The following is a 22,937-nucleotide window of genomic DNA, read 5'->3' as shown; positions in this document are numbered from 1 at the left end:
TACCTTCGAAGTTGCTGTATCTCAACAATGTCCTCCGCAAACTTAAAAGGTCAGTTTGTCTAATTACTTCTTTTTAATACGTGGTTCGGTCGTACCTAATTCAACAGTGTATAACGCATTTACTCCTGTAATTTAACGAATAACGGTGTTTTAAAAATATTTAGTACGTTCAGGTTTACACGTGGAACCAATAATGTGAGAACGAAGGCTATATTCATTCACATGAACTAAATTGTGTGTCTGGTTAGAACAACAATTACAACATAAAATCGGGGCTTTATCTGTAAATCCTTCACACCTCAAATTCCTCTTACCTTTTACTCACAATAAGAACTCGTGCGACAGACCTGAAAATAACTCATACATATTTTAACGTCTAGAGTTGGAAATGGAGCTCGGGGACTTGCTCCAGGAATTTGAGACCGTGGTTGAAGAGATGACCGAACCGTCACAGAGTGCCCCATACGTTTACGAGCATCTCCTCAACGACGCCAAGAGACGCACGGGAATGGGAGATGGAGTGAGTGACAGTGGTATCGAGGACTCGGATTACGGTGAGCAACAGAACGTTGTGAACTACTTCACCGGCAGATCATTAAGGCACGATTAATGATGAGATGAGCGATGATTTCGGAAACTTATAAGAAGTTAAGAAATGCAGAATTCAGTTATGTAATGATGCTGCTCTCTTACTAAGTTTTTCGCGAGAAACGTGCTCGAGACGGGGAGCACTACGCAACACGGGCGCCTCTAAACTATACATCACTTCCCCACGCCAGCACAGTAGTACATAACTATATGTGAAAATGGAACGCTGAAATATTATCTTTTCCCAGATTTTAGACGTTAACATTTACCATTTTTCTGACGAGGCATTTTGTACTAGAATACCTCCTGCATATTGCCTTTTGAGTCTGATAAATAAACCTCACTGACGTGACTCAATGAGGTAAAAAAAAAAAATCAATGGTGGGTATCTGAGTGATTTTAACTCATTTGCATCCTCTCCAGGCAGTGAACGATCCATGGGAAACAGCTTGAACACCAGCGAAGAAGAGCTCCGAACTGCAGGCATGACAGCGGCATCGAAAGGTAACAGCCTAACCTCCCTGTGCCCTTTTCCATCATGTTTACAGATGACAAAGTCAGCGAGTATTTACAGCCAATCTGACTTTACTCTCACCCACGGTCTCTTCTGTTTATGCATTCAGTGCTTGTGTGATGGCAGCCTATGGGTGGAATAATTGTTGTACTGTTGCACTGTTGTGAAGTGTTAACATGATAAGTGTGAAGAGTGTGTGTGTGTGTGTGTGTGTGTGTGTGGGTGGGGTTGGGGGACTGAGGAAGCTGATCTAATTGTGATGCATGAGGCTTGTCAGTAAGACAGAACTCAGCTGGACAATGCATTATAACAGAAGGCGAGACCAAAGCCCGTTCTGGCCTGAGCAAACTGTCAATATTTTGAATGGAATGCTCTGACCAATCTGTTACAGACTAGCTACGGTAGGCAGGCGGCTGTGACATGTTTTTTTTTTTTTTTGAGGATTATGGGATGTCTATGACATGGTATGACACAGCCAGTTGAATGTGATGGTCGAGGTTTTTTCTTCTTCCCGTCGCGGACGGCCAGGCATTCGAATTCCTCCCTCCTCTTTCATCCCCTTATGTAATTCCCGAATGAGGGATCGTGTTTCTCATGCACAGAATATTCCAAAGGAAATTCCACAGCTCTGAGCCGTGTCTCCCCACAGCCTGAAGAATTCAGACTCACTCACATTCTTTCCTCTCATTCTTTTCCCAACAGCCAAGCTGGGGGACACAGATGATCTGCAGAGCTTCATCGATAACCTGGACAGAGAACTTGCTGGTATGACAATAGCAGCTTAAAACAACAACAACAACAACAACAACAAAAAAACACAAACAGATACAAAAAAGGACATCTAAGAATTAAATCAGAATCTGTTGTTAAAAAAAACCCCCAAAAAAACAGGAACAGCTATAAAAGAGGAAGCCACGTCCACAATCCATATTTAAACAATATCAACATCCTACTTTTCTACAAACATTAGGTGTAACAAATTCAGCTTTTATCCATTTTAACCACAATACAGTCTTCCAAGTGTTCCTTCATTTTGCTTTAATAATATCATCGTAATCAACAATAATAAACTCACTTTGATGATAGACGTCTCACTAAATAGTCACAAGTCGAATATCTATTAGAGAGGCAATGCCCGAGGGATTTTCCCTTCAACAAAAGGCCAGAGGTTTTACGAGGGCTGTACTCAGTCACTAAATCACTCCACTCGTAAATCATACTGTATCCTGACATCTCGAACACGTCGCACGTGTTTCAAACATGCAAATCCTTGCAGGGCTCCTGTGCTAACTCAACTTAATCTCCCCAACAGAGATGTGAGCAGGTCAGACAAGTGTGACGGATGAGATGGGTTCAAAGCCACCTGCGTTCCCCCTGTCCTCTCCCACCACACACCCTGCCCAGAGACAGTCTATCCCTCACCTGGACAAAGAGGAAAGTTCCAGAACAACAGGCTCACTTTTGGACCTTTAGGCCAGACGACAACGTCTATCAACCTCTGCTAAAGAACTATGACGTCCTCCCAAACTTAGACAAGCTGCCTTAAATACAGATATTCTCCTCTGATGCCAAGTTATATGGTGAAATCATACCCACTGGTAATTGCTAGGACCATTAGGAACAGTGCCAGTGCATGGACTCTCAAATGATGGTGTTTTAATAGGGATACAAAAAAGTCCTCTCAGCTGGAGATGAGTTTCACCACACTGATATGTAATCCTCTCTCCCCTCAAATGGAAAATGCTACGAAGGACGAAAAATGTACCAGTAACAGTTTTTGTATACAGCGTGCATTTTAAATATATTTTTATATTTTTTTGAACAAATGTAACTGAAACCTGCTTTAATGGTGGCTATTGTATGTTTTGTACAGAAATTATAAAATACCAGTTTTCTACTTTTTGTTAGTGTATAAATGTACATGAATTTGACTTGATGTAATATAAATGATTTGACTCTAAAATGATTGTTTTCATTAATACAGAATTTTACTCCTCATAAAAAATTGTTCTGTGTTTATGGAAAATAACTTTCTACAAGAAATTGAATTTTTGTTTTTTGGTTTTTAACCTGCAGTGCAGTCACACCACATGTGTGTATATCACTAAGCTTGTGCACCAGAACCAGCGCTCTCTTCCTGTGTGAAACATTCGACGGTTCTTTACTCTTCTTGGTGGTTTCCAGGTCGCTCGCGCTAAGCGAACAAATGAGGAGAGCCACGGTTCACTGCTGTTTTCGACAGGAAGTGCGTCAACCACACTCAGATTGAAACAATAACGAGTGTATTCTATTTTCTGTGTGTTTACCATGAAGTCAAGGGAATTACAGATGAGTCTCGGAGGTGCAGAAACACAATAACGATGAAATGATTCTAAGAGATCAGTCACACTCCGCGATTGTTCTACAGAAAGCCAAGGCTCAGCGCTTTTCTTTTCCTCAGGTTCAGACACCGCGCGTGATGTCATGCAGTGGATGTTAGTCACTGAGCAATTGCAAAACTTTGTAGATAATTATAGTTCTTTTGGTCGCTCTGGTAGAGTTCCTCTAACTGGAGACATGGGCCAAAGTTTCAGACAGACTGAGCCAAAAATCCCCTTGAGGCGTTTACATCACTGCCACTGAGTTAGGAGCTAAATCTGTGATTTCAAAGAAACAGGTCACGTGACTGTGCAGTCGGACTGTCCGCGGACGTGATTTTTTCGATTTCACAGGGAAATCTGAAGAGATGGGATAAAATATGGCCTCTTCTAAAAATAAAAAACCCCCCAAAACAAAACATGCTAACAGGCTTTTTCATGTCTGTAGTTTGAAATACAGTTTTGCTGTCATGCTGTCATGCCTTTTGTGATGGATCTGATGGGGTCTCGGTACATAAAATCTCTGCTTCCTCTTGTCAGTTCCTTCAAATAATATTTTCAAAAGTAAAACTAGCCACCCAGTAATGTTCAATGTACGGTATGTGATGAATACATACACTTTAAGAAGTGGTGGCTACTTTCACTTGTGCGCTACGTGCAAGGGAGAGTACAGTTTGTCAAGTTCTTTCTTTTGTTTGTATAAAGACATTGTGTTTTGTTCTGCGACCGTCCTCTAGAGGCCAGAGCTGGTCTCAGAACCTGACCCCGCGACAGAACGGGCCACAGAACACACACACAGCCCGCTGAGGACAGTAAAAGGCAGAAAGCGCCGAGGAGACGAGCGCCTGGCCGCACAGCTGGTGTTAAGGCTGCTTTTCCTAACTTGGCAACAGTGTTTGAGAACTTCCCTTTAAGGCCAGCTTTTCGAGGAGGTGGGAGTCTGGAGTGAAAGTAGCAGTAAAGGGAAGTTTTGCTGCGTTGTGGAAAACGGAACACTTGCTGTAGTCTTGAGGTTTACATGTGAGGAAACAACTCAGCGAAAGCCCCCCCCCCCCCCCGAGATGAGGTCATCTGGTCTATAACAGCCGGACTTGGCTGACGTAAGCCATGTTATTCCGTGTGGTTTTGTCCCACAGCGTACCACCGGCTACATGTTTTACACCTTCATTTTTTACACAGGCCAAATATTGCATTAAGCATTCGACTACTAACGTTCTCCTGGTCAGTGTTGGATATGAAACTATTAGAAATGAAAGGTCACATTTACATGTTCAGCTCTAGTCTCTGCTGGCCTGGGTCCTAGTTAAACAGCATGGTAAGTGTGAGGGTTGACTGACAGATTTTAGATGAGGGTGTAGAGCTATAGTTTACTCTATTTTTTTTTTCTGATCTGCATCTCGTTTGTTGATGAGACAGAAAAACAAGTAAGTACATGAGCCGTCAATTAGGGACTGACTGGAAGCCCCACTGGTCTGAACAGAAGCCATCCATTCCTATGAAAACACACACACAAACACACACACTGACCCTCCCCTCCTTCACATTTAGGGCAGATACTGCATAACTTTATGTACACTGTGTGTAAAACTCGGAGAAGACGGTTGTTGTGGTGCCTCCTCTGCCGTTGGCTGACTCATTAAAACAGAACATGGGAAATTGGTTTGTTTACAACAGCGTGTGCCTCACATAAGAAACATGCGACCAGGGCTGGGACGGGGGATGAATAAAGCATGCGTTTCACTCCGTCAGCCTGTCATCTGCCTAATGAAGAGCAGTGTCACAGTGATACGCGGGAGACAAGCCCGGCCCGAATCCGCTCAGACGGCTCTCCCTCCCAGAGAACCGTGCAATTCCGTCCGTAATGAACCAACCAAGCGTGCACGCAAATTATGCAATCAAACAAACAAGTCGTCCCAGGGACTCCACAGTGTCAGTGTGACCAGTTACAACCTGAAGCGGCAACTGATTTGGTGAGCTAGCAGCTGAAGTTCGGGTTAACCTTTTCGCTAAAACAATTTTGTTCCAGTTACTGCGAAATCCAGAAAGAAAGTTATTTAAAAGACAACTGACAAGAGAGCGAACTGATCCAATAATCTTTCACAAACAGGATACTATGCAAAAAAAAATGATACCGTTCCTTTCAGAAAAAGAGCGACAAAGAGATATTTCAAATATATTTTTTTAAAGCCATCATTAATCTTCCCTCTGAAATAAACACTCTTCTTTTTGTATTTCCTGATCACGCGCTCTTTCCAGGACACATTGTCTGAGACAGGAAGTTAAAGGAATTCTTTTCTGGTGGATTCATTTCAAAAGAGTGTGATATTTTTGTTCTCGGTTCCTTTGAAATGGGGCTTTATCTTATGGCTGACTCAGAGTTTGTTTACCGCGCATATTTCTGTTCCATCTCCCCTTCAGCGCCAAGCCCGTTTATGAATCACAATTAATCAAACGCCTCGACAGATTATGTAATACAGTTTTAAATCCTGAACTAGCATCTCAAGTTCCACCCAAAGGTCAACAGAAGTTATTTCTGCTTTCAAAATCTGGAACTATTATTTCTGTTTACTCGTTTTTATTTTAAGAAGCCAAAATGACGTGTGCTGGTGCCTGCATACTGTTGCAAGTCTTTTTGCGGACTGCCATCCTATGGTCAACTATCACAAATGCAGCCGTCGTTCAGAATGTGCCGGTGCGTTCACCTCTCTCGGCCGAGCTGTAGCCGAGGGATCACATAGATCATGAATTTACCGGAGCTCCAAGTGAGCATATAGTGTAAGAAGCAGAAACGACGACGGTACTGGTTAAAAAGCGTGGATACGCAGTACAGTAAATGTAGGTGAAGTCCAATCACTGAGGTTTAGCGTGGCCTATCAAAGCATCGCCTGTTACGCTGCACCCTCATCCTCACCCCGTTAGTCTTGTCACAGTACTCCCGTGAATCGGGACAGTTCAGGAAGCACCAGACAAAGTACAAGACCACAAACAATACCAGACCCACTCCCGTATAATGGCCTCTTATTTCAAGTGAAAATAAGACTCCCAGCATAAAAAAAGTGCTCGGCTCGACTGAGCAGTATGGTTCCTTATTGTGAAACATGGTGTCTCGGTGAGATTCGATCGTCCAGATGATTCACATTCATGTCTCTACGCTAATGTCCCCCATTCACGGGAGCCAAAGAGTCTGCATCTACCCAAAGACTTCAGGTCCGTGCCACTGTTCATCCTCATGCTTAATGTTGTCGGCGGAGCCTGCTTTTACAGTTACTGCCTCTATAGTCCTGCACGAGATGCCTGAGAATATTTTTTTATGTTCAGGAGCGATAGCTGTATCTGGGTCGTTACTTGCAGGTTAATACCATTCAGCGGCATCGTTGGGTTTCCACGGTCCAGAATCCTCCGGGTCGCTCTACAGCACCCAAGTGCAAGTGCATCTCACCCTCTCTAATGCTCACGCCAAGACATACGCGTAATTAGCGCGCATCTCCTCTTCTCCCTGATAGCCTATTCCGGAGAAATGTGGCCATTCATTTGCGAAGCTATTGCTAATTACCCGCGCAGGAGTGGAGGTTGATGTGGAGCTCTGGGGAATTGGAGAGAACCGTGCGTGCGCCGGGTGCTTGTCTCACTCTTGCCGTCTCGTTGCCATCCATCAACGAGACGGGATCATTACTGTTCCACTCAATGCTGCAGCTGGGCCGTCTGGGCAGGAGGAGGGGGTTACTTTCAAACTCAGCCTTATAACACCCTTAAGTCCAGCCGGCTTTGCTTTTTTCCCCTCTGTGAAGAAACACAACGTATTACCCTTATTATAAAGATCTTATCGATTTCTCAGCGTTGCTCTCAATGGTTACTATAGAGTCGTAAGCTCTTTATTATTTGAACACTCATTATTTGACTGTAAGGTTTAAATGGGTATGGAATCTTTGTTTTCACTGGAATTATAATTCGGTAGCATAACTGCCCTTGGCATAGATAATTCAGGGATTCAGGGTTTTAAACCAAGATAGGATGAGCATTACACTCCCGTTACTCTCTCGAAACTGGCCCGTGTTAAAACTTTCCCGACTGGGAACCGGAACCAAAACTACACGACGGAACGGAAGAGTAGTTCCTGCACTGCAACGTCGTCCTGATTTTCCAAACAATGCGATGCAATACATGTAATACACAATGTGGGCCTATTACAAGATTGCATAACTGACGCCACAGGTATACAGTTTTCAATACTCAAACAATATCTGGGATGTTTAAAAGACTGGCTACTCACAAACATGATAGTCATCTGAGGGAAGATCAACGACTGTTAGCATTTGCTTCACAGACAATGGCTCGGCGCTGGCTCTCCACTTAAAAGCCGTTATAAAGTGAAAAGATGCAATTAAGTTTTTAACCAGGGTTCAGAGCGCACTGCCCGCTGAGGAACACATTAAAGCAAAACACTGAAACCAGTCATTACGCAATGATTAGAAGTTTCTGAAACATAAGTCAAAGTTGTAAAAATGATTAGATTTTGTGTGGGTGAATGTTTTGTTTATAACGGTGACTGTAAACATACTCTATTATCACGAATGGTGGTGCGTCTATAATATCCTCACGAGCTGCAGAGCAACAGAATGTATCGGGACACATGGATTGTTGTTTTTGTGATATTTCTTTGATTCTCAGGTGAAAAACTGGCATGTACTCTCCACACTTATGGAATCACTCTGCGTAGTGTTAGGCTACTCTACTCGAAATAAATCGAAAATAAACAAAACAAACAATACAAACATACGTATAAAGAAATTTGTGTGTGTCTGTACACACACACACACACAGATGTTCTAACAGTGGCCACAGTCATATAGCAAACTGAGTTTTTGTCATATTTGACATATTTTTGCCCAGATGACGGTGAGGTTAGCCTAACTGACAGTGTCTGGGCTCTGAGGGAAAGCACAAACTCCCAGAATCAAGTCAGTGTTTGCGCACGCAATATAGCTGTGACGTCAAATGTACGTTCAAATGAATGAAATGCTAGATCTGTTAATACCTTATGATGCCTCAGGTTGACAAACTCCATTATGACCGTCACTTATCACATCTGAGGTACCGTGTCAGTTTGATCTGAAGGATTGGAATTAGGTGGCAAGGCCAGACACCTCCCGTCATATGTGGGCTGCCAATTAGCATGTCTGTGAGGAACATGTAAAGGTCAGTGCTACCTAATTGGTACTTTACATAAATGACCTCATTTGACCTGGCCTTCATCGGCATCACCACTCTCAGGAGTTTTCTTTTTGTTTTTATTGTTTATTTTATCGATGGAATCTGTCTGCTGTTTTTCTTTCTTTCTTTCTTTCTTTCTTTTTTGTCCTTCGCTCTAGAATTAAATACATTGTTGAGCGATTTTCTGAACAGGAAAGAAAATTGAGACTTCAGCCTTGAAGCAGGTGAAAATGACCAGTTAAACTTTAGCCAGAGTTACAATGACATATCTGAGTAACAGAGAACTCTCACAAACTGTTACATAACAGGAATTTAAAAACTTTTGGCATAATATTGCTTCCTTTTCAGGAAAAGGGAAAAATCGAGCGAATTTTACTTTGAAATCTACATTCTGATTGGTTGGATATCTCAGAGGGATTAGGCAATCCATAATTTGGGTGGAATTTGTGAAAGGGCATCAGAAATTACGCTAATCTTACTGTCCAATCTGTGGCCTGAACCTGTCCAGTGGACATAAGCTTGCAGTTCCCATCAGCTCTCTGTTGTAGATTAGTGTCCTGTGCTTTACTAGTGTCCTGTGCTTAATGGTCAAGTCCTCAGTCAAACACTTCAGTCTAAAGACCCCTCTCTCTCACTGTGTTAATGTCTGCCAGAGCTAAACACAAGGAGTGACACACAAGGACGCACACACACACACAGACACACACACGCACACACTCCTCTAAATTCAAATCTTCAATCACTTCATTCTAAAGACTTCATTCTTCTCTCTCACTGTGTTAATGTCTTAACGTTTTTATCCGAGCTAATCAGAGCTAAACACGAGTAACACACACGCACACACGCACACACACACACACACACACTTAGACAAATGGACACACACACGCATATGCACACACAAGCATGCACAAAGACACACACACATGCACACACACACACACACACACACACACTAAAGCAATAAAGTGTGCGAGTTCTTGACTTAGATGTGAACAATGAGTTCTGTGGAAACTTAATTCCTTTCATCCGCTCTGCCTTTAACAGGGGGAACTCTGATGACTAAGAGCTTTTTGCTTAAATACATTCTAAACTGATGGAGAAACCAGGCATTCACTCACCATTAGCCTTCCATGGCATTTCCAAAAGTGGAACGCAGCGAGCTTCACTCTCGCCACACTATTTTCTTTGGATGACAAATTGCACTGGACTTCTCTGACCTCTGCACAGTGGGTGCCAGGTACACTCAACGCAATGATGTGTCGAGATACTTTTCCAGGTGGAATTTAAACGGAGTTCTGCAAATCCGGGACCGCATTTATCGGTTAACCTTTGGCAAGGATTCTGCTAATGGCCGGAAGGAACAGAGCACACTTAAAGTCTGTCTTGATTAAAAGCGGGGAGGGGGTTGATTAAGCCCGGGTCAGTGGGGACGGGAAAAAGACCAGCTGAATAAAGGTGAACTTGTTCTGAGCCGAGCTCGTGTTTTATGCGATGCAGTATTTCCCCGGTTCATGTATGCCTACTTTTCCCAGCGTTGATTCACACAAATGACCAGGATGTGTTTTCAAAGAGCCGCACGGACCGCTCAAACAACACTTAATCCCACTTTTCAACCGCCGATCGCATTTCTTTTCATACAACACACCTAATCTTCGCTCACACAGCTATTAGCCTGTTTTCCCCTTATACAGTCAGTGAGGGAGAGGAACAGATAAAGAGAGAGAGAGAGAGAAGGGGAGACAGAGAGAAAGGGAGAGAGAGAGGGAGAGATAAAGAAAGAAAGAGAGAGGGAGAGTGAAACAGAGACAGAGATAAAGAGAAGAGAAAGAGCATACAGCTTGGCAGCATAGGCGATGTTTTGGGGATTTGCACAAAATCCCACTAGTAATTTTGTTAAAACACCATATCAAGTCGAACAAATCAGATGAGGCAGAGCAGACATCAGAATTCAGAAGAAAAAAAAAGCCAAACAAACAAAGCAAAAAAAAAAAACCAAAACAAAAAACTTGCACGAGAAATAAGTGTTTTGCAGAACCGTGACTTGTCCAGTTTTAGGGTTTAATTTGGCACATGGCACACTCAGCATGTATACATCTGGTATACATAAATAAATATTAAATATATTTATACATAAATATACATATAGAGCTATTAGAAAGACACTTGATGTGGTCTTGGATTAGATGTTGAAGATTAGAAAAAGCACGTATGTTGTTCTCTCTCTGCCGTCTGTGGATTGGTGCTTTCAGTCTAATGTTCATGATCATTTACACGTTCAGGTCAATAGGAGCAAAATCTTAATAAAAGCCCTATACATACATGTATGTATGCTCATATTTATATATATTTAAAGAAACGCAGGACTACACCGACATGAGGTTCAGTGTAAACCGGCCACTGTCTCCTTTTTTCACAGGAAACTCTTACAAAGTCGATGGAATCTTGTCAGTTAGTTCTGTTGAGTCTTCAGCTATTTTTTCTTTTTTCATCTTACACGTAAAATAATAGAGTAATTTTTGTAATTTTTAAGCAAAATTAGACATATATAGCTTTTTTTTTTTTTAAAAGAACAAAAAGTGCTATTTTGCAAAGACAGACAACCAGAGGACGCAGCTGAAACACTCTACTTGTGGTGAAAGAAATCAACAACATGGAAAAGAACCCCCCCTCCCCCACCCCAACCACAAAATGTTTAACAAAACCGTCCCGCGCACACACACACACACACACACACACACACACACACAATTTCTCTCATACAGTTTCATTCTTACTCATTCTTATCACAACTTTCATCGCATCACACACACACACACACACGCACACACACACACACACCAACAAGCAGGTGATCTGAGCATAGTGTGTCAGTGTGTACTTCATGATCCGTTGCCATAAGTCGATAGATAATCCTGTTGTAAAAGATGCACTTTTTCTTAACAAAACAATCACAGTAATGTACTCTTTATCTCCTCTCTCTCACGCTTTCTTTCACGGGAGAGTTTATTTCAGAAAAATCATTTTCATTGGAACTAAAAAAAAAAAGAACCCAAAAAATACACAAAAAACCCCCCAAAAAACAAAAAAAGAGACAATATTATCATGTCTAGCTGTTTTCAGGATATGCAACTGAAAAAAATTTGTTGGTGCAGTTTCAATTCTCTGCACATTGTAAGCCGTGGGTCTTCCTGTTTCCTGGAACTCAACTATTCATTTCAAACTGTCATGCCCCACACAAACTCATTTCAAGGAATGGTAAGAAATTAAGAACAAAAAAAACAAGCTTTCTGTAAGGCATTGACAAAAAAAGCGACACAAATGTTATGCACATGTCATCTTGGAGGCCATTGTTCCGATATTTGTTTCCCCGCAAGTGACTGAACTGAGAAATACAAAGCACTTTTCCTAATTTTTTTTTTTTTGTTATTTATTCAAGAAAAAAAGTTGATATCTTCTCAGTCAGCTTAAAAAGGCTTTTTTTTGTTTGTTTGTTTTTTAAAACGACCATTAGAAAAAAACACTGCTGAAAAGCTCTGTCTCTCTCAGAGAGAGAGAGAGAGAGAGAGAGAGAGAGAGTGAGTAGAGGAAGCAGGTCTATTTTGGCAGGTCTGCACAACATGACATCCAGAGAAAGAAGCTTCTTTGACTCCTCGTAGGAAAAGTCTATCTAAATCTCTTCTTTTTTATTTTCTTTTATTTTCTTTTATCCTGATACCCTTCCTGTCCCAGTCAAATGTATAAAACCAAATCTCTCTCATACCCCCGCCCCCCCCCTTTCCTCCCTGGTCCCCCCCGCTCGGCTGGGTGTCGGGGTAAAGCTATACGCGGGTGGTGGAGTGGGAGTGGGGCAGACCGGTGGAGTTGAAGCCAGCCGTGAAGGTGTTGTAAGGGTGCAGGTTTGGCATGCCCACCAGCGAGTTGGGGATCATGGTGATGGTGTTGGGCGTCATCAGAGGAATGTCGTCGGGCGAGCGTCGCAGCGTCAGCGTGTAATCGGGCAGCGATGCCAGGCGCAGGGGGTCGCCCGGCGGCCCCGCCTCGCACTCGTGGTGCGTCTGATTGACCTGCAGAGACATGATCTCCTCCTCCGGGGCGTGGCGGCCCACGTCGTTGGCCGCGGTGGCCCTGGGGGGACTGGGCTGTGCGTGCTGCTCCTGCCGGCGCTTGTCCTTGCGGTAGTAGAGCGCGGCAAACGCCAGCACGTTGAGGAAGAGCAGCGACGCTCCGACCGCGATGGTGACGCTCAGCTCCGTGGAGTAGTCGCGCGGGTTCTCCATCAGCGGCCCGGGCTCCTCCTCGCCGTTCCACGGCTCCTTGCCGCTCTCGCTGTTGTAGGCGGGAGACATGGGGGGCCGTTTGGTGTTGAAGGGCCACGCCTTGCTGTTCGGCCGTTTGGTGGAGAGAGAGTTCTGCGTGGTCTCGGGAGGTGGCACTTTGGTGGTGGTGGAGGTGTAGTGAAACATATCGTGGAGGTTGTACAGGTGTGGCACCAGATGCTTCCAGAAGGCCACCTTGGTGGCGCGGTAGTGATCCCGGACGCGCGGCTTGAGGCCGATGTGGAGGTACAGCTGGTCCTGGGGGTTGTATTTGGACCAGGCCACCTCCTCGAAGCGGTTCGCCTTTGTGTGGATGAACTTGGTGTCCTGGGGCACTGGCTTATTAGGATCTCTGAGAATTAAAATACAAAACAAAAAAAAAAAGGCATCAAGTATTAGCAGCAAATACATACTCGTGGAAGATCAACAGTTTGTCTTCATGGAGACAATCTGTTAGCATTTCATCTGTTAATATGAAAACAGGTTAAACAACAGTAACAACAGAAACAACAAAGAAACAGCAACATCAACATCAACAACAAGAAAAATACAACTAGTAAATACTGCTACTACTTCTGCTGCTGCTATCACCACTGCTAATAATAATTTTATATTCAACAGCCTAGTTTTAAAGCTCTGTTCGTGTAGATATTGCAGTAAGAAGACCAGTAAAAATGGCAGAAAATAAAAAAAATATGCCACAACGCAAACATAAACAAAACACATTTAGATTTCTTCAATGTCATGATGCCCTTGAGCCCCTCAGTGTAAAGTGCTGTGCTTAGTGGTCCGGGTGGCTCATGCCACGAGCGTGCGCAGACTTAATCTAAACCGCGGCTTTCCATATGCTCCTCACCCCTGTGCCACTGGTCCCCCCAATCCCGACTCCTCTTTTTGTCTCCCGAGTTCAAATCAGGCCCTGATGAAACCTCGCCTTGATAAAAAAAAAAAAAACACACGGGCTTTTAAAGTAGATACCTATGAATAAATCAACATGCTTAGATGCACATCAGGAAGTGCCTTGTTTTTGATAAAACCACAGTGGCGTAGCTCCTTCACTAATTGCTTTGGGAAAGAAGCGCAGTGTGTATAAACAGCCAGTGTGCTGGGGGAAAGTGGACCTTATTAATCAAGACGCAAACGGGGGGGATGCAGGTGTTTGGGAGGCGTTGCACATGCAGTGGCGCTCTCCGTCCTCCAGGGGTCAGTGTTTTTCTGTCGGCCTGTCAGGCAGGCTGAGACAGTGAATGAGATGGCCACGGATTCCCATCGCACCGCGCTATTGATTTATTGTCCGTATTAACATATGGCATTCTACAACAATCGCGTGCCTCCTTGTCGTTTTGTTGCCGAGGTGTCGGCGTAAGAGGGGAACGGGACGAGAACCGGTGGCGGGTGCGTTCGTGACGCGCTGCATTGCTGGTGTGTGCTGTCTCCCTGGAGTTCTTATTAAGAGTTTCATCAACTAAATCTATGACTATGTCCTGTAGAGACTCCAATCTGTTCAGAGGCTGGACCAGGGTCTGATGAGATGGAGCTGGCATTGTTTGATCCTGCTGATAGGCTCCCCCAACACTCTCGTTCGCCCGCTACCTGCACGCACGCGTGCGCAGACACCGCATGAAAGGCTTGGCTGCAGAATCACACGTTTTCCTTTCTTGTTCCTCTTCTTGCTGTCAATTTTTCTTTTTCAGGTCAGCGCTTCTGGGAGCCCAGAGAGGCAAATTGAGATGGCTGGAGAGAAATCCCCCGGCGCGGAGGGGATGTCAGCAGAGCCGCCCGTAAATAACCTGTTTTATTAGGCTGGTAATGATCCTCCATGAATATTGGCATCCAGACTATGATGGCTTTGTAGCCGAATATCAGTAATTAAGTTTCAAAGCAGCAGACGTTGGAGGTAAGGTCATATCGATCCGCAGTGGCGCAACACGGGCGAACAGGACGTCGATGAAGCCGCATCGGCCTCTTTATGAATTCTCGCCGCACCGGGCAACAATCAGCGGACAAGGGGCAATCTGAGTTAATGAGAAAAACTAGCCTGCCAATATCAGCACAGATACACTGTCATAAGAAGCCAGTCTACAAGACTGCATGGCACTACAGGCTGGCCACACACACACACACACACACACACACACACACACACACACACACACACGGCGTCTCTGACCCGAGGTCAGTTTTTATGTTTCATTCATCGTAGTGGAATTAAGGGGCGAGGCTGATTCCAGATCAGACCTGCTGCTAGCATTTTTCATTTTTGGTGTGTGGGGCTTTTTTGTGTTTGACGTTTCCTCATGAAAACGCAGATGAATAATTTAGACTTTCCTGTTGAATTGATGCACCATCTTTAGCTAATTTGATTTGCAGCATTAGTGAACGACAGTATGCCTCATCTAATTGTGCTTGTACGCAGGTTGGGTAATTGTGGCTGTATCAATATTAAGCGGCTAATGCTCTCTTTCTTTGACTAGAGAAAGCACACTGATGTAGGAATCACATGCTGCTAGCTTTCAGTGCGTGCTCTAACCCAGATTGTGTGTGTGTGAGTGTGTGTGTGTGTGTGTGTGTGTGTGAGAGAGGAGGCATTGCATTAGCTGATAGCATTCTGTCAGGCCTCCCACTTAAGCTGGGGGATAGACAGTCATGGGGACTGCAGTGTGGTGGGGGGGTGGGGTGGGAGGGGATTATTATGGTCGTAAAAGGCGGATGTTTTAATGGCATTTGAGATTCCCTGCAATGTTTTCGTAGGGCCGGAGCACTTTGGGTTTTGCCCCGATAAAGCAATCCTTCACCCATCATCAACTTTCCTCATTCGGGTCCAGTGACCCTAGGCCACCTCCGTAAGACCTGATCCACAATCCAGGAGATTACACCAGTCTCTGTGGAACGGCCGTCTGAAAGCCATCCAGATCCGACGACAGCGCAGGACGGCCATGAGCCCGTGACCGCTACACGCGGGAGTGAAGCACAGTCAGCTAACAAACCCAGAGCAGCTGCATTACTGAAAACCATTCTAAGCTATGAATGGTTTATGATTTTAAATAAACCGCCGCAAACATTAAAAACCCAATCGCCCAACTCTCAACCCCTGGGGTTTTTTTTTTTTTTTTTTTGTGTAATAGGAGCACTTCCAGGTATGATATGATATGAGCCCAATTGCAGGTTGGGAATGAGCTGAAGACAATTCTGCGATTAATTAATTCAATTGTATTTTTTTATTACTCATTCTGCCTGTGCGATCATGGATCTCACAGTTACAAAATCTAAGAGGATCCATGGGAAGACAGGCATTACACTAGAACCTACAGTACATTCCCTGCAAGTTCTCTGACGGCCAAAAAGGAGACTTCAGGTGTTTAATTAAAAAGAAAAGGGTTGAGCGCGCACACTCTGACAGCGATGCTAATCTGAGCCGGTAAAACGTAGGCTACTGTAAATTCACCTTGCTTTTCGTCTGACTCGGAAATCTGCAAACATTGTTTTGAGGCGCTTGTTTATAAATAAAGATGCCAGTGTTAAGCACACACCTGGCTCCATTTCTTATCCTGGCCCAGAACCACAAACAAAAGAAGGAAAAAAAAGACAAAACACAGATGCAAGGAAGATACATGCAGAACAGTGAGAAAATACCAAGAAGACCCCCCCGCACCCCCAAACCCAGAACAAAAACACACATTTATTAGGCTAAAAAAAGAAAAAGGCAAACAGAAGAAAAAAAAAAAAAAAACGAAAATGGGGAAACATCTAAACAAATTAAGCAGACATGAAAATGCATCAGGAGCTCGGCATTCAGTAACAAAACAAGACGACATTAATGGCAATGAATCATCTCAAAAAATGTTGGATTTTTCTTTGGGTGGAGCTCCCATCGAAAACAACGCTTTCAATGCTTCCTAATTTGTTTCCATGTTTTCCTGATTTATTTTTTCATATTTTACTTATTTATATTACCATCGTTCATATTTTGTTGTCAGAGTTGTCATTTGTTGACGCGTTTTACTGCATTTATAGTGCGGTTTTGTAACGTGTTTGATTTGTTTTCGAGTTTCAGCTCAGCATTGAAATCCCCCTCCACTTTAACACAGAACATGAACTATTCTAAGATGAGTACAGCAGGGGTTGGACGTTCTGTGTTTTTAATTCACAATACATTGGATACTGGCCATCTCTAGACACTGACTTTGATCCTCAAAAACAAAATACACAGCCCTCTTGTTTATGAAGCCTTTTTCTTAATATCCTGCAGTTAGGCCAGGTCCTGAGTGGGCTGCATCTGAGTGGGTTTTTGTGTGAGGAGGAATAAAATGATGTTTTGAACCCTGAACACTGTTCTCCTGAAATTTCAAAACGCCAGTAATTTCTCCACCACGCTCCGAGTCGGTGAAAACATCATCGTCCGCTGATTTCATAGAACGACCGAGCGGCTCAAACCGAAACTGAAGTCTACTGCACTGAAGGCTCCGTTCTAAAGTAATGTGGATTCCTGATTATTCTCCGTCTATTGACTTGTCTTGAGTTAGACAGACAGCTAGAGCGTTTGGAGGCTGTGCTGAGCTGTCTCTTTACGGGCACACCCACAGGGTAAACGTGACAGGATGACTTTGGTGTGTTCAGGGCAGTGGAGGAGAGGTGGGGGGTGGGGGGAGGGTGGGGGGAGCTGCTAGAGGTCGCTGGACCCTGCCCATTCCTCATTATGACTGTTATTGATCGGCCGGATTTGGTGAACAACGGCCAACACGTGTCTTCTCGCCCTGGCCGACTTCCCCTCCAGCTCATTACATTCCCGCTGCAGCGCGGCTCCCAAATCAATGGTGTCCAAGGCTCTTAACAAACCCAGACACTTCCTCACCTTCTCAGATGCAAATCAACGTATTGGCGGGAAAATCGCCTATCAAGTGCAGGGCTTAATTGACTGGGCAGTGAAGAGGCTTTGTTTTTTTATTTTTTGCCCCCGCCCCCCCCCCTGCAAACCACACATAACTCTTTTAAATTGCAGTTGGGCTGGTACTGGAACCCTCCAGGTGAGACAAAGCCCAGGAATGAGGGAAGTAATTAGCTCAAAGCCTGGTAAAAAAGGGTCAACCTTTTGTGCGGAGGTCGACTGACGTTCGAGATGGTTTCTCGCCTCTTTGTCTGAGTGTGATGCCGAGGGAAAACGCTTCGTTAACATTCCGAAGGAAGTAGCTCACATGCCCCCATTTTTCCTGTTGTAAATTACCCCACGGGCTAACGGGCTAACGACAGGCGGCCATCGAACTCCAGAACAATTAGACGGAGGCAACTGTTCTGTTGCTCACGGTTGCTCTCCGTCAAACAACCAAAGGTACGAGCGATGAAAATCTCATCCGGGCAAACAGATAACAAGCCTGGTGCATCGGAAGACTTATTTACATCAATAAATAATTATATGATGTTAGAGACAAATCACCAAGAGATTACGGTCCAGCTGCGGGAAGATAAATCTCATTTAAACTGTCGATCAGCTCCAGATGAAAGTAGAGTATGGATAAAATGAAGGAGTTCAGAAAGGGTGCAGCTCAGGCTAACACAGCAGCGTTAAAAGCCCGAGCCCATCCAGGCCAGGCAGAAACATTCAGCCCCTCAGCTTGCTGGGCGACGTTATTGTTGAGACAGACATTTCAAAAAGCGGCTCTGTGGTTTCCCCGTTTGTAGAAAAAGAGCGGGGACCCACTGGAGCAAAGACAAGAGAAGAGACAATGAAAGGAGAGAGGTGGTGCAGCAGAGGTTTGCTTACTAACTAGCCAGTCACAGCATGTGTTGTGTTTCAGTGAGGCTAAGAGAGAAGAGAATTACCCAGCAAAACAGTCTGGAGCCCAGCAATCGGTAAGACCACGAGGCTCTATGTGTCTCAGCCTCTGATCTGACACAGAGACACACGGTCGGTGTGGAGGGGTTAGGCTTTTACAGCCGATAGAAAAAAAAATAAAAACAACAACATAAATAACATATTCTGTTAGTAATAAAATCAAGCACTGTATTTCACTGCGCTGGGATCCAAAGAGATCTTCATCAAACGAAAACGTTTTCTACCCCCGCCCCCACCCCCCCGCAGAGATGGCTGACGGCGGACCGTAAACTCAGACCGTCCCTTTTCTAACGAGACCATGTGGCAAATGGCTGCTTACATGCTTTTTTTTAAAAGATGCTATGACTCAAGAACATGGATGCTTGTAAGAGGCATGAAGCGTAAAAAGGAGGAATTTAGCTTCGGGGGAAAGATACACGCTGCTGACATGCCACGGCACTGGCTCCATGTTATGTAGCGCACGGAGCTGATTTAGAACAATGGCAGGAAATGCAATGTGGGTCACCTCGTTACAAGCGGCTGCGGGCGCGTCTTCTGCTGACTGCGGCGACTGTCTCGAAGTCTCCGCCAGGGGATTCGACAAGGGCTCATCACGGCAGTGTAACTGAGCGGGGGGTGGGGGGGGTGGGGGGGATGTGTGCTGGTCTGTGAGTGGGCGGAGCTAACCAGTTGAAATAGAGGTCGCGAGTGCTTTTTGGGAGCTTCTTTTTTTTCTCCTCTCTTCTCCTTTCTTCTCCTCTCCGTGCCCCACCCTCTACAATGGATGGTAAAGTGCCCTCCTCCTTCCGCTGTGCGAAATTACCCATTGAGCGGCTCTTGGGTTTCACCATTATCCTGGCATCTAATCCCTGGCTCTTTGCAAGCTTGATGCCCGCTGCTAGACCATATATAATCCCTTCATCTCGAATAAAGCCACGCCAATGGGAACATGTCAGTGGGCCAGAATTTCAAAGAGCTGTTTCCATTGCCACGTCACCGGTGCACCAGAACTCATTTAATCTAGGGCTGCCTTGGTCATTTACGCTGAGTGAGTTGGTTTTAGGGAGAAATGAACTGTGTGCACTGGCATGCACTCACTAAACTATACCTCTGTATCTGTTCCAATGCACTGCAGGCTGTTAGGAGGCTGTCTCTCTGTTAAAGAGAAACACAGACAGGCTGTTACGGGGCTGTCTCTCTGTTAAAGAGAGACACAGACAGACTGTTATGGGGCTGTCTCTCCGTTAAAGAGAGACGCAGACAGACTGTTACGGGGCTGTCTCTCCATTAAAGAGAGACACAGACAGGCTGTTACGGGTCTGTCTCTCTGTTAAAGAGAGACACAGACAGGCTGTTATGGGTCTGTCTCTCTGTTAAAGAGAGACGCAGAAAGACTGTTACGGGGCTGTCTCTCCATTAAAGAGAGACACAGACAGGCTGTTACGGGTCTGTCTCTCTGTTAAAGAGAGACACAGACAGGCTGTTATGGGTCTGTCTCTCTGTTAAAGAGAGACACAGACAGGCTGTTATGGGTCTGTCTCGCCGTTAAAGAGAGACGCAGACAGACTGTTACGGGGTTGTCTCTCTGTTAAAGAGAGACACAGACAGGCTGTTACGGGGCTGTCTCTCTGTTAAAGAGAGACGCAGACAGGCTGTTACGGGTCTGTCTCTCTGTTAAAGAGAGACGCAGACAGGCTGTTACGGGTCTGTCTCTCTGTTAAAGAGAGACACAGACAGGCTGTTACGGGGCTGTCTCTCTGTTAAAGAGAGACGCAGACAGGCTGTTACGGGTCTGTCTCTCTGTTAAAGAGAGACGCAGACAGGCTGTTACGGGTCTGTCTCTCTGTTAAAGAGAGACACAGACAGGCTGTTACGGGTCTGTCTCTCTGTTAAAGAGAGACACACACGGACTGTTATGGGGCTTTCTCTCCATTAAAGAGAGACACAGACAGGCTATTACGGGGCTGTCTCTCCGTTAAAGAGAGATGCAGACAGGTCTGGAAAGCAATGAGGACAGACAGCTGTGCTCTGCGGACACTGGGTTATTCCGTTGGGTTTATTGCTCTTTTTTTCTGTAACCTTGCGATGCTGGATTCTCAATGCAGACGTGGAGGAGAATCATAGCACACGACAATGAAAACAACCCAAGGACGGCATTAAAAAAGGCACAATTAAAACTTCATCAATCTGCTGAGTGTGTCGGACAAACAAACACAACCTAAACCGGCTGTCTAAAACGAACCTTACTCTGTGTTTGCTGGGATGTTAAAATGACCTAAATCAGTTTTGTTTTTGGCCCAGGACAATTTAATGTATAGCAGTGATCAAGAAAAAACAAGAAAGAAACAAACAAAAACAAACAAACAAACAAACACACACAAAAAAACATATGTTTATGTAGACTGTGACTCAGATGCCTCACCAAACAGGCTAACCCCTTCAACTCCAGAATGTTTTACTCTTTCATCCGAAAACTCCCTTCAAAGCGAAGGAGCAACGGCGTATGCTAAACTGTTGAAAAACGTTTTATTAATGTCACACCGCAGCGTTTTACTGCAACCGGTTAAACGGCGAAATTTACACAAGCAAAAGCTCGGCCAATCAATTTCACTCGCAGTAACAACGGTTGTCGAATTAGATTTGTGTTGTTAGAGCTGATTACAAGCACTCCTTTCACAAATCCATAATGTTTTGTGCTCTGAGCAAAACTGAGCTGAAAAGGAGAAAAAGGAAAAAAAAGTTGAGTCAGCGGGGGCGTCCGCGATCGACCAGATGGAGGTGCTCTGATCGATTCAGCTGAGGGCTTGAATGTGATATGTTTCGATGATCATTTTTTTTGGCTCTGTGTCCCATTCATGCGCTTTGCTGTTAACATTTTCACATCATAATAAAATATACACACTCCCTTTGTTTTTTCTCTCTCTGCATCTGTCTCTCTCTCTCTCTCTCTCTCTCATACAAGTGCACATACAAGCACACCATCACACTCTCACATAAAGACACAATCATCCCCTTAAATATTATCTTTAGCCTTCTTAAGCATGAACAGAGCCAAATATACCTCACATGGTCTATCTCACGATGTAATCTCACCCCTCTCCACTGGTTTTTATGTTTTGTAACATTTCGCTCGCGGCCGAGGTTAATATCCAAAACCAAACCAAAACCACACTCTTGTTCAGCTTCGCAGCCTTATATTAAATACTCAGGGCATTAACCCAGTAACACCAGCACTCACCCAGTCTTGGCAAAGTTGGTCCAGTAGGTCATGACCACGGCGCTGAGCATGATGTCGTTTTTGGAGAAGTTGCAGGGGAACAGGTCGGTGGGGCCGATCATGGGGATGCCGAAAACGTAGGGCACCTCGTCCCCGTGCGCCGCGTCCGACCACGCCGGCTTCATCAGGCTCTGGCAGTGGTGGTAGAAGGCGTAGAAGTAGGTGGGTGAGCCGTAGCGCGCGTGCAGGTCGGCCGTCACCACCGAGGGCTCCACCCACTGGTGGTCGGTGAAGAGGGCCACCAGGGTTTTGCGTCGGGTCTCGGGGTTGTCTCGGTCCGCCCAGTCCGTGTACATGAACTTGATGGTCTCGCGCAGCGTGTCCTTGCCCTCCGGGTACCCGTACAGGCTGTCCACGAAGTCCGACACGGAGAAGTCGAAGTCGTTGCCCGAGACGCCGTCCTCGGAGTCGACCACGTTCTCCACGAACCGCAGCCCCTCCCCCTGGTTCACGCCCAGCATGATGTCGTAGTTGAGGAACTCGCCCTGCTCCATGAGGATTTCGGGATCGTCGGGGATGACGTCGCCGTCGATGACCGGGCCGAAGGCGACGTGGTACCGGGCCGGTTGTATGTCTTGTTCCACCAGCTCGCGGGCGCTCTTCTTCCTCAGACAGTCCACCATGTCCAGCGTGTCCAGAACGTTACAGCCCACCTTCTCCGCCAGCAGACGTGTGTACTTGACCGGCTGGTAGTTGACCGCCCAGCTGGACAAGGCCGAGCCGCTCTGAATGATGGCTCGATGGAACAGGCCTGCGGACGACAGGAAAACAGATAAACGACGGACTACGGTAACTCTATTACTTAGGTCTTGCCCCAGACATGCAAATGTATGAATCGTATACTTTACCGGCCAATAAGACC

At 45.1% G+C, this 22,937-nt stretch overlaps 2 protein-coding genes across 11 annotated transcripts in view; one reads left to right on the top strand and one right to left on the bottom strand.

Annotated features, from left to right (window-relative positions):
* LOC115806042 (regulator of cell cycle RGCC) lies at nt 1-2,831 on the top strand. Its single transcript, XM_030766767.1, has 5 exons — nt 1-49; nt 381-554; nt 1,012-1,092; nt 1,805-1,867; nt 2,415-2,831. The coding sequence occupies exons 1-5, from the start codon at nt 28-30 to the stop codon at nt 2,420-2,422; spliced, it is 348 nt and encodes a 115-aa protein (XP_030622627.1). The 5' UTR covers nt 1-27; the 3' UTR covers nt 2,423-2,831.
* Nucleotides 2,832-12,491: 9,660 nt separating this feature from the next.
* Nucleotides 12,492-22,937, bottom strand: part of nlgn3a (neuroligin 3a) — an 83,466-nt gene continuing 73,020 nt past the window's right edge. For 7 of the 10 annotated variants that reach the window (XM_030764635.1, XM_030764634.1, XM_030764636.1 and 4 more), the window contains 2 exons: nt 22,037-22,826; nt 12,492-13,341 (listed from right to left, as the gene is read on the bottom strand). In XM_030764635.1, the coding sequence (XP_030620495.1) occupies nt 12,492-13,341; nt 22,037-22,826 (1,640 nt within the window). Of the gene's footprint in view, nt 13,342-22,036; nt 22,838-22,937 lie in introns of all 10 variants that reach the window. The other 3 variants (XM_030764639.1, XM_030764638.1, XM_030764643.1) reach the window with 1 other exon arrangement.

This window comes from Chanos chanos, chromosome 2 (assembly GCF_902362185.1).
Source record: "Chanos chanos chromosome 2, fChaCha1.1, whole genome shotgun sequence".
Taxonomy (NCBI): Eukaryota; Metazoa; Chordata; class Actinopteri; order Gonorynchiformes; family Chanidae; genus Chanos; species Chanos chanos.
The sequence above is the reverse complement of the archived record's forward strand: the minus strand, read 5'-3'. Positions and strand labels throughout refer to the sequence as shown.

Coding starts and splice junctions, on each gene's coding strand:
- LOC115806042 (XM_030766767.1), top strand. CDS start 28: ATGTCCTCCGCAAACTTAAAAG. Junction 50..380: donor GTCCTCCGCAAACTTAAAAG/GTCAGTTTGTCT, acceptor TTTAACGTCTAG/AGTTGGAAATGGAGCTCGGG. Junction 1,093..1,804: donor CATGACAGCGGCATCGAAAG/GTAACAGCCTAA, acceptor TTTTCCCAACAG/CCAAGCTGGGGGACACAGAT.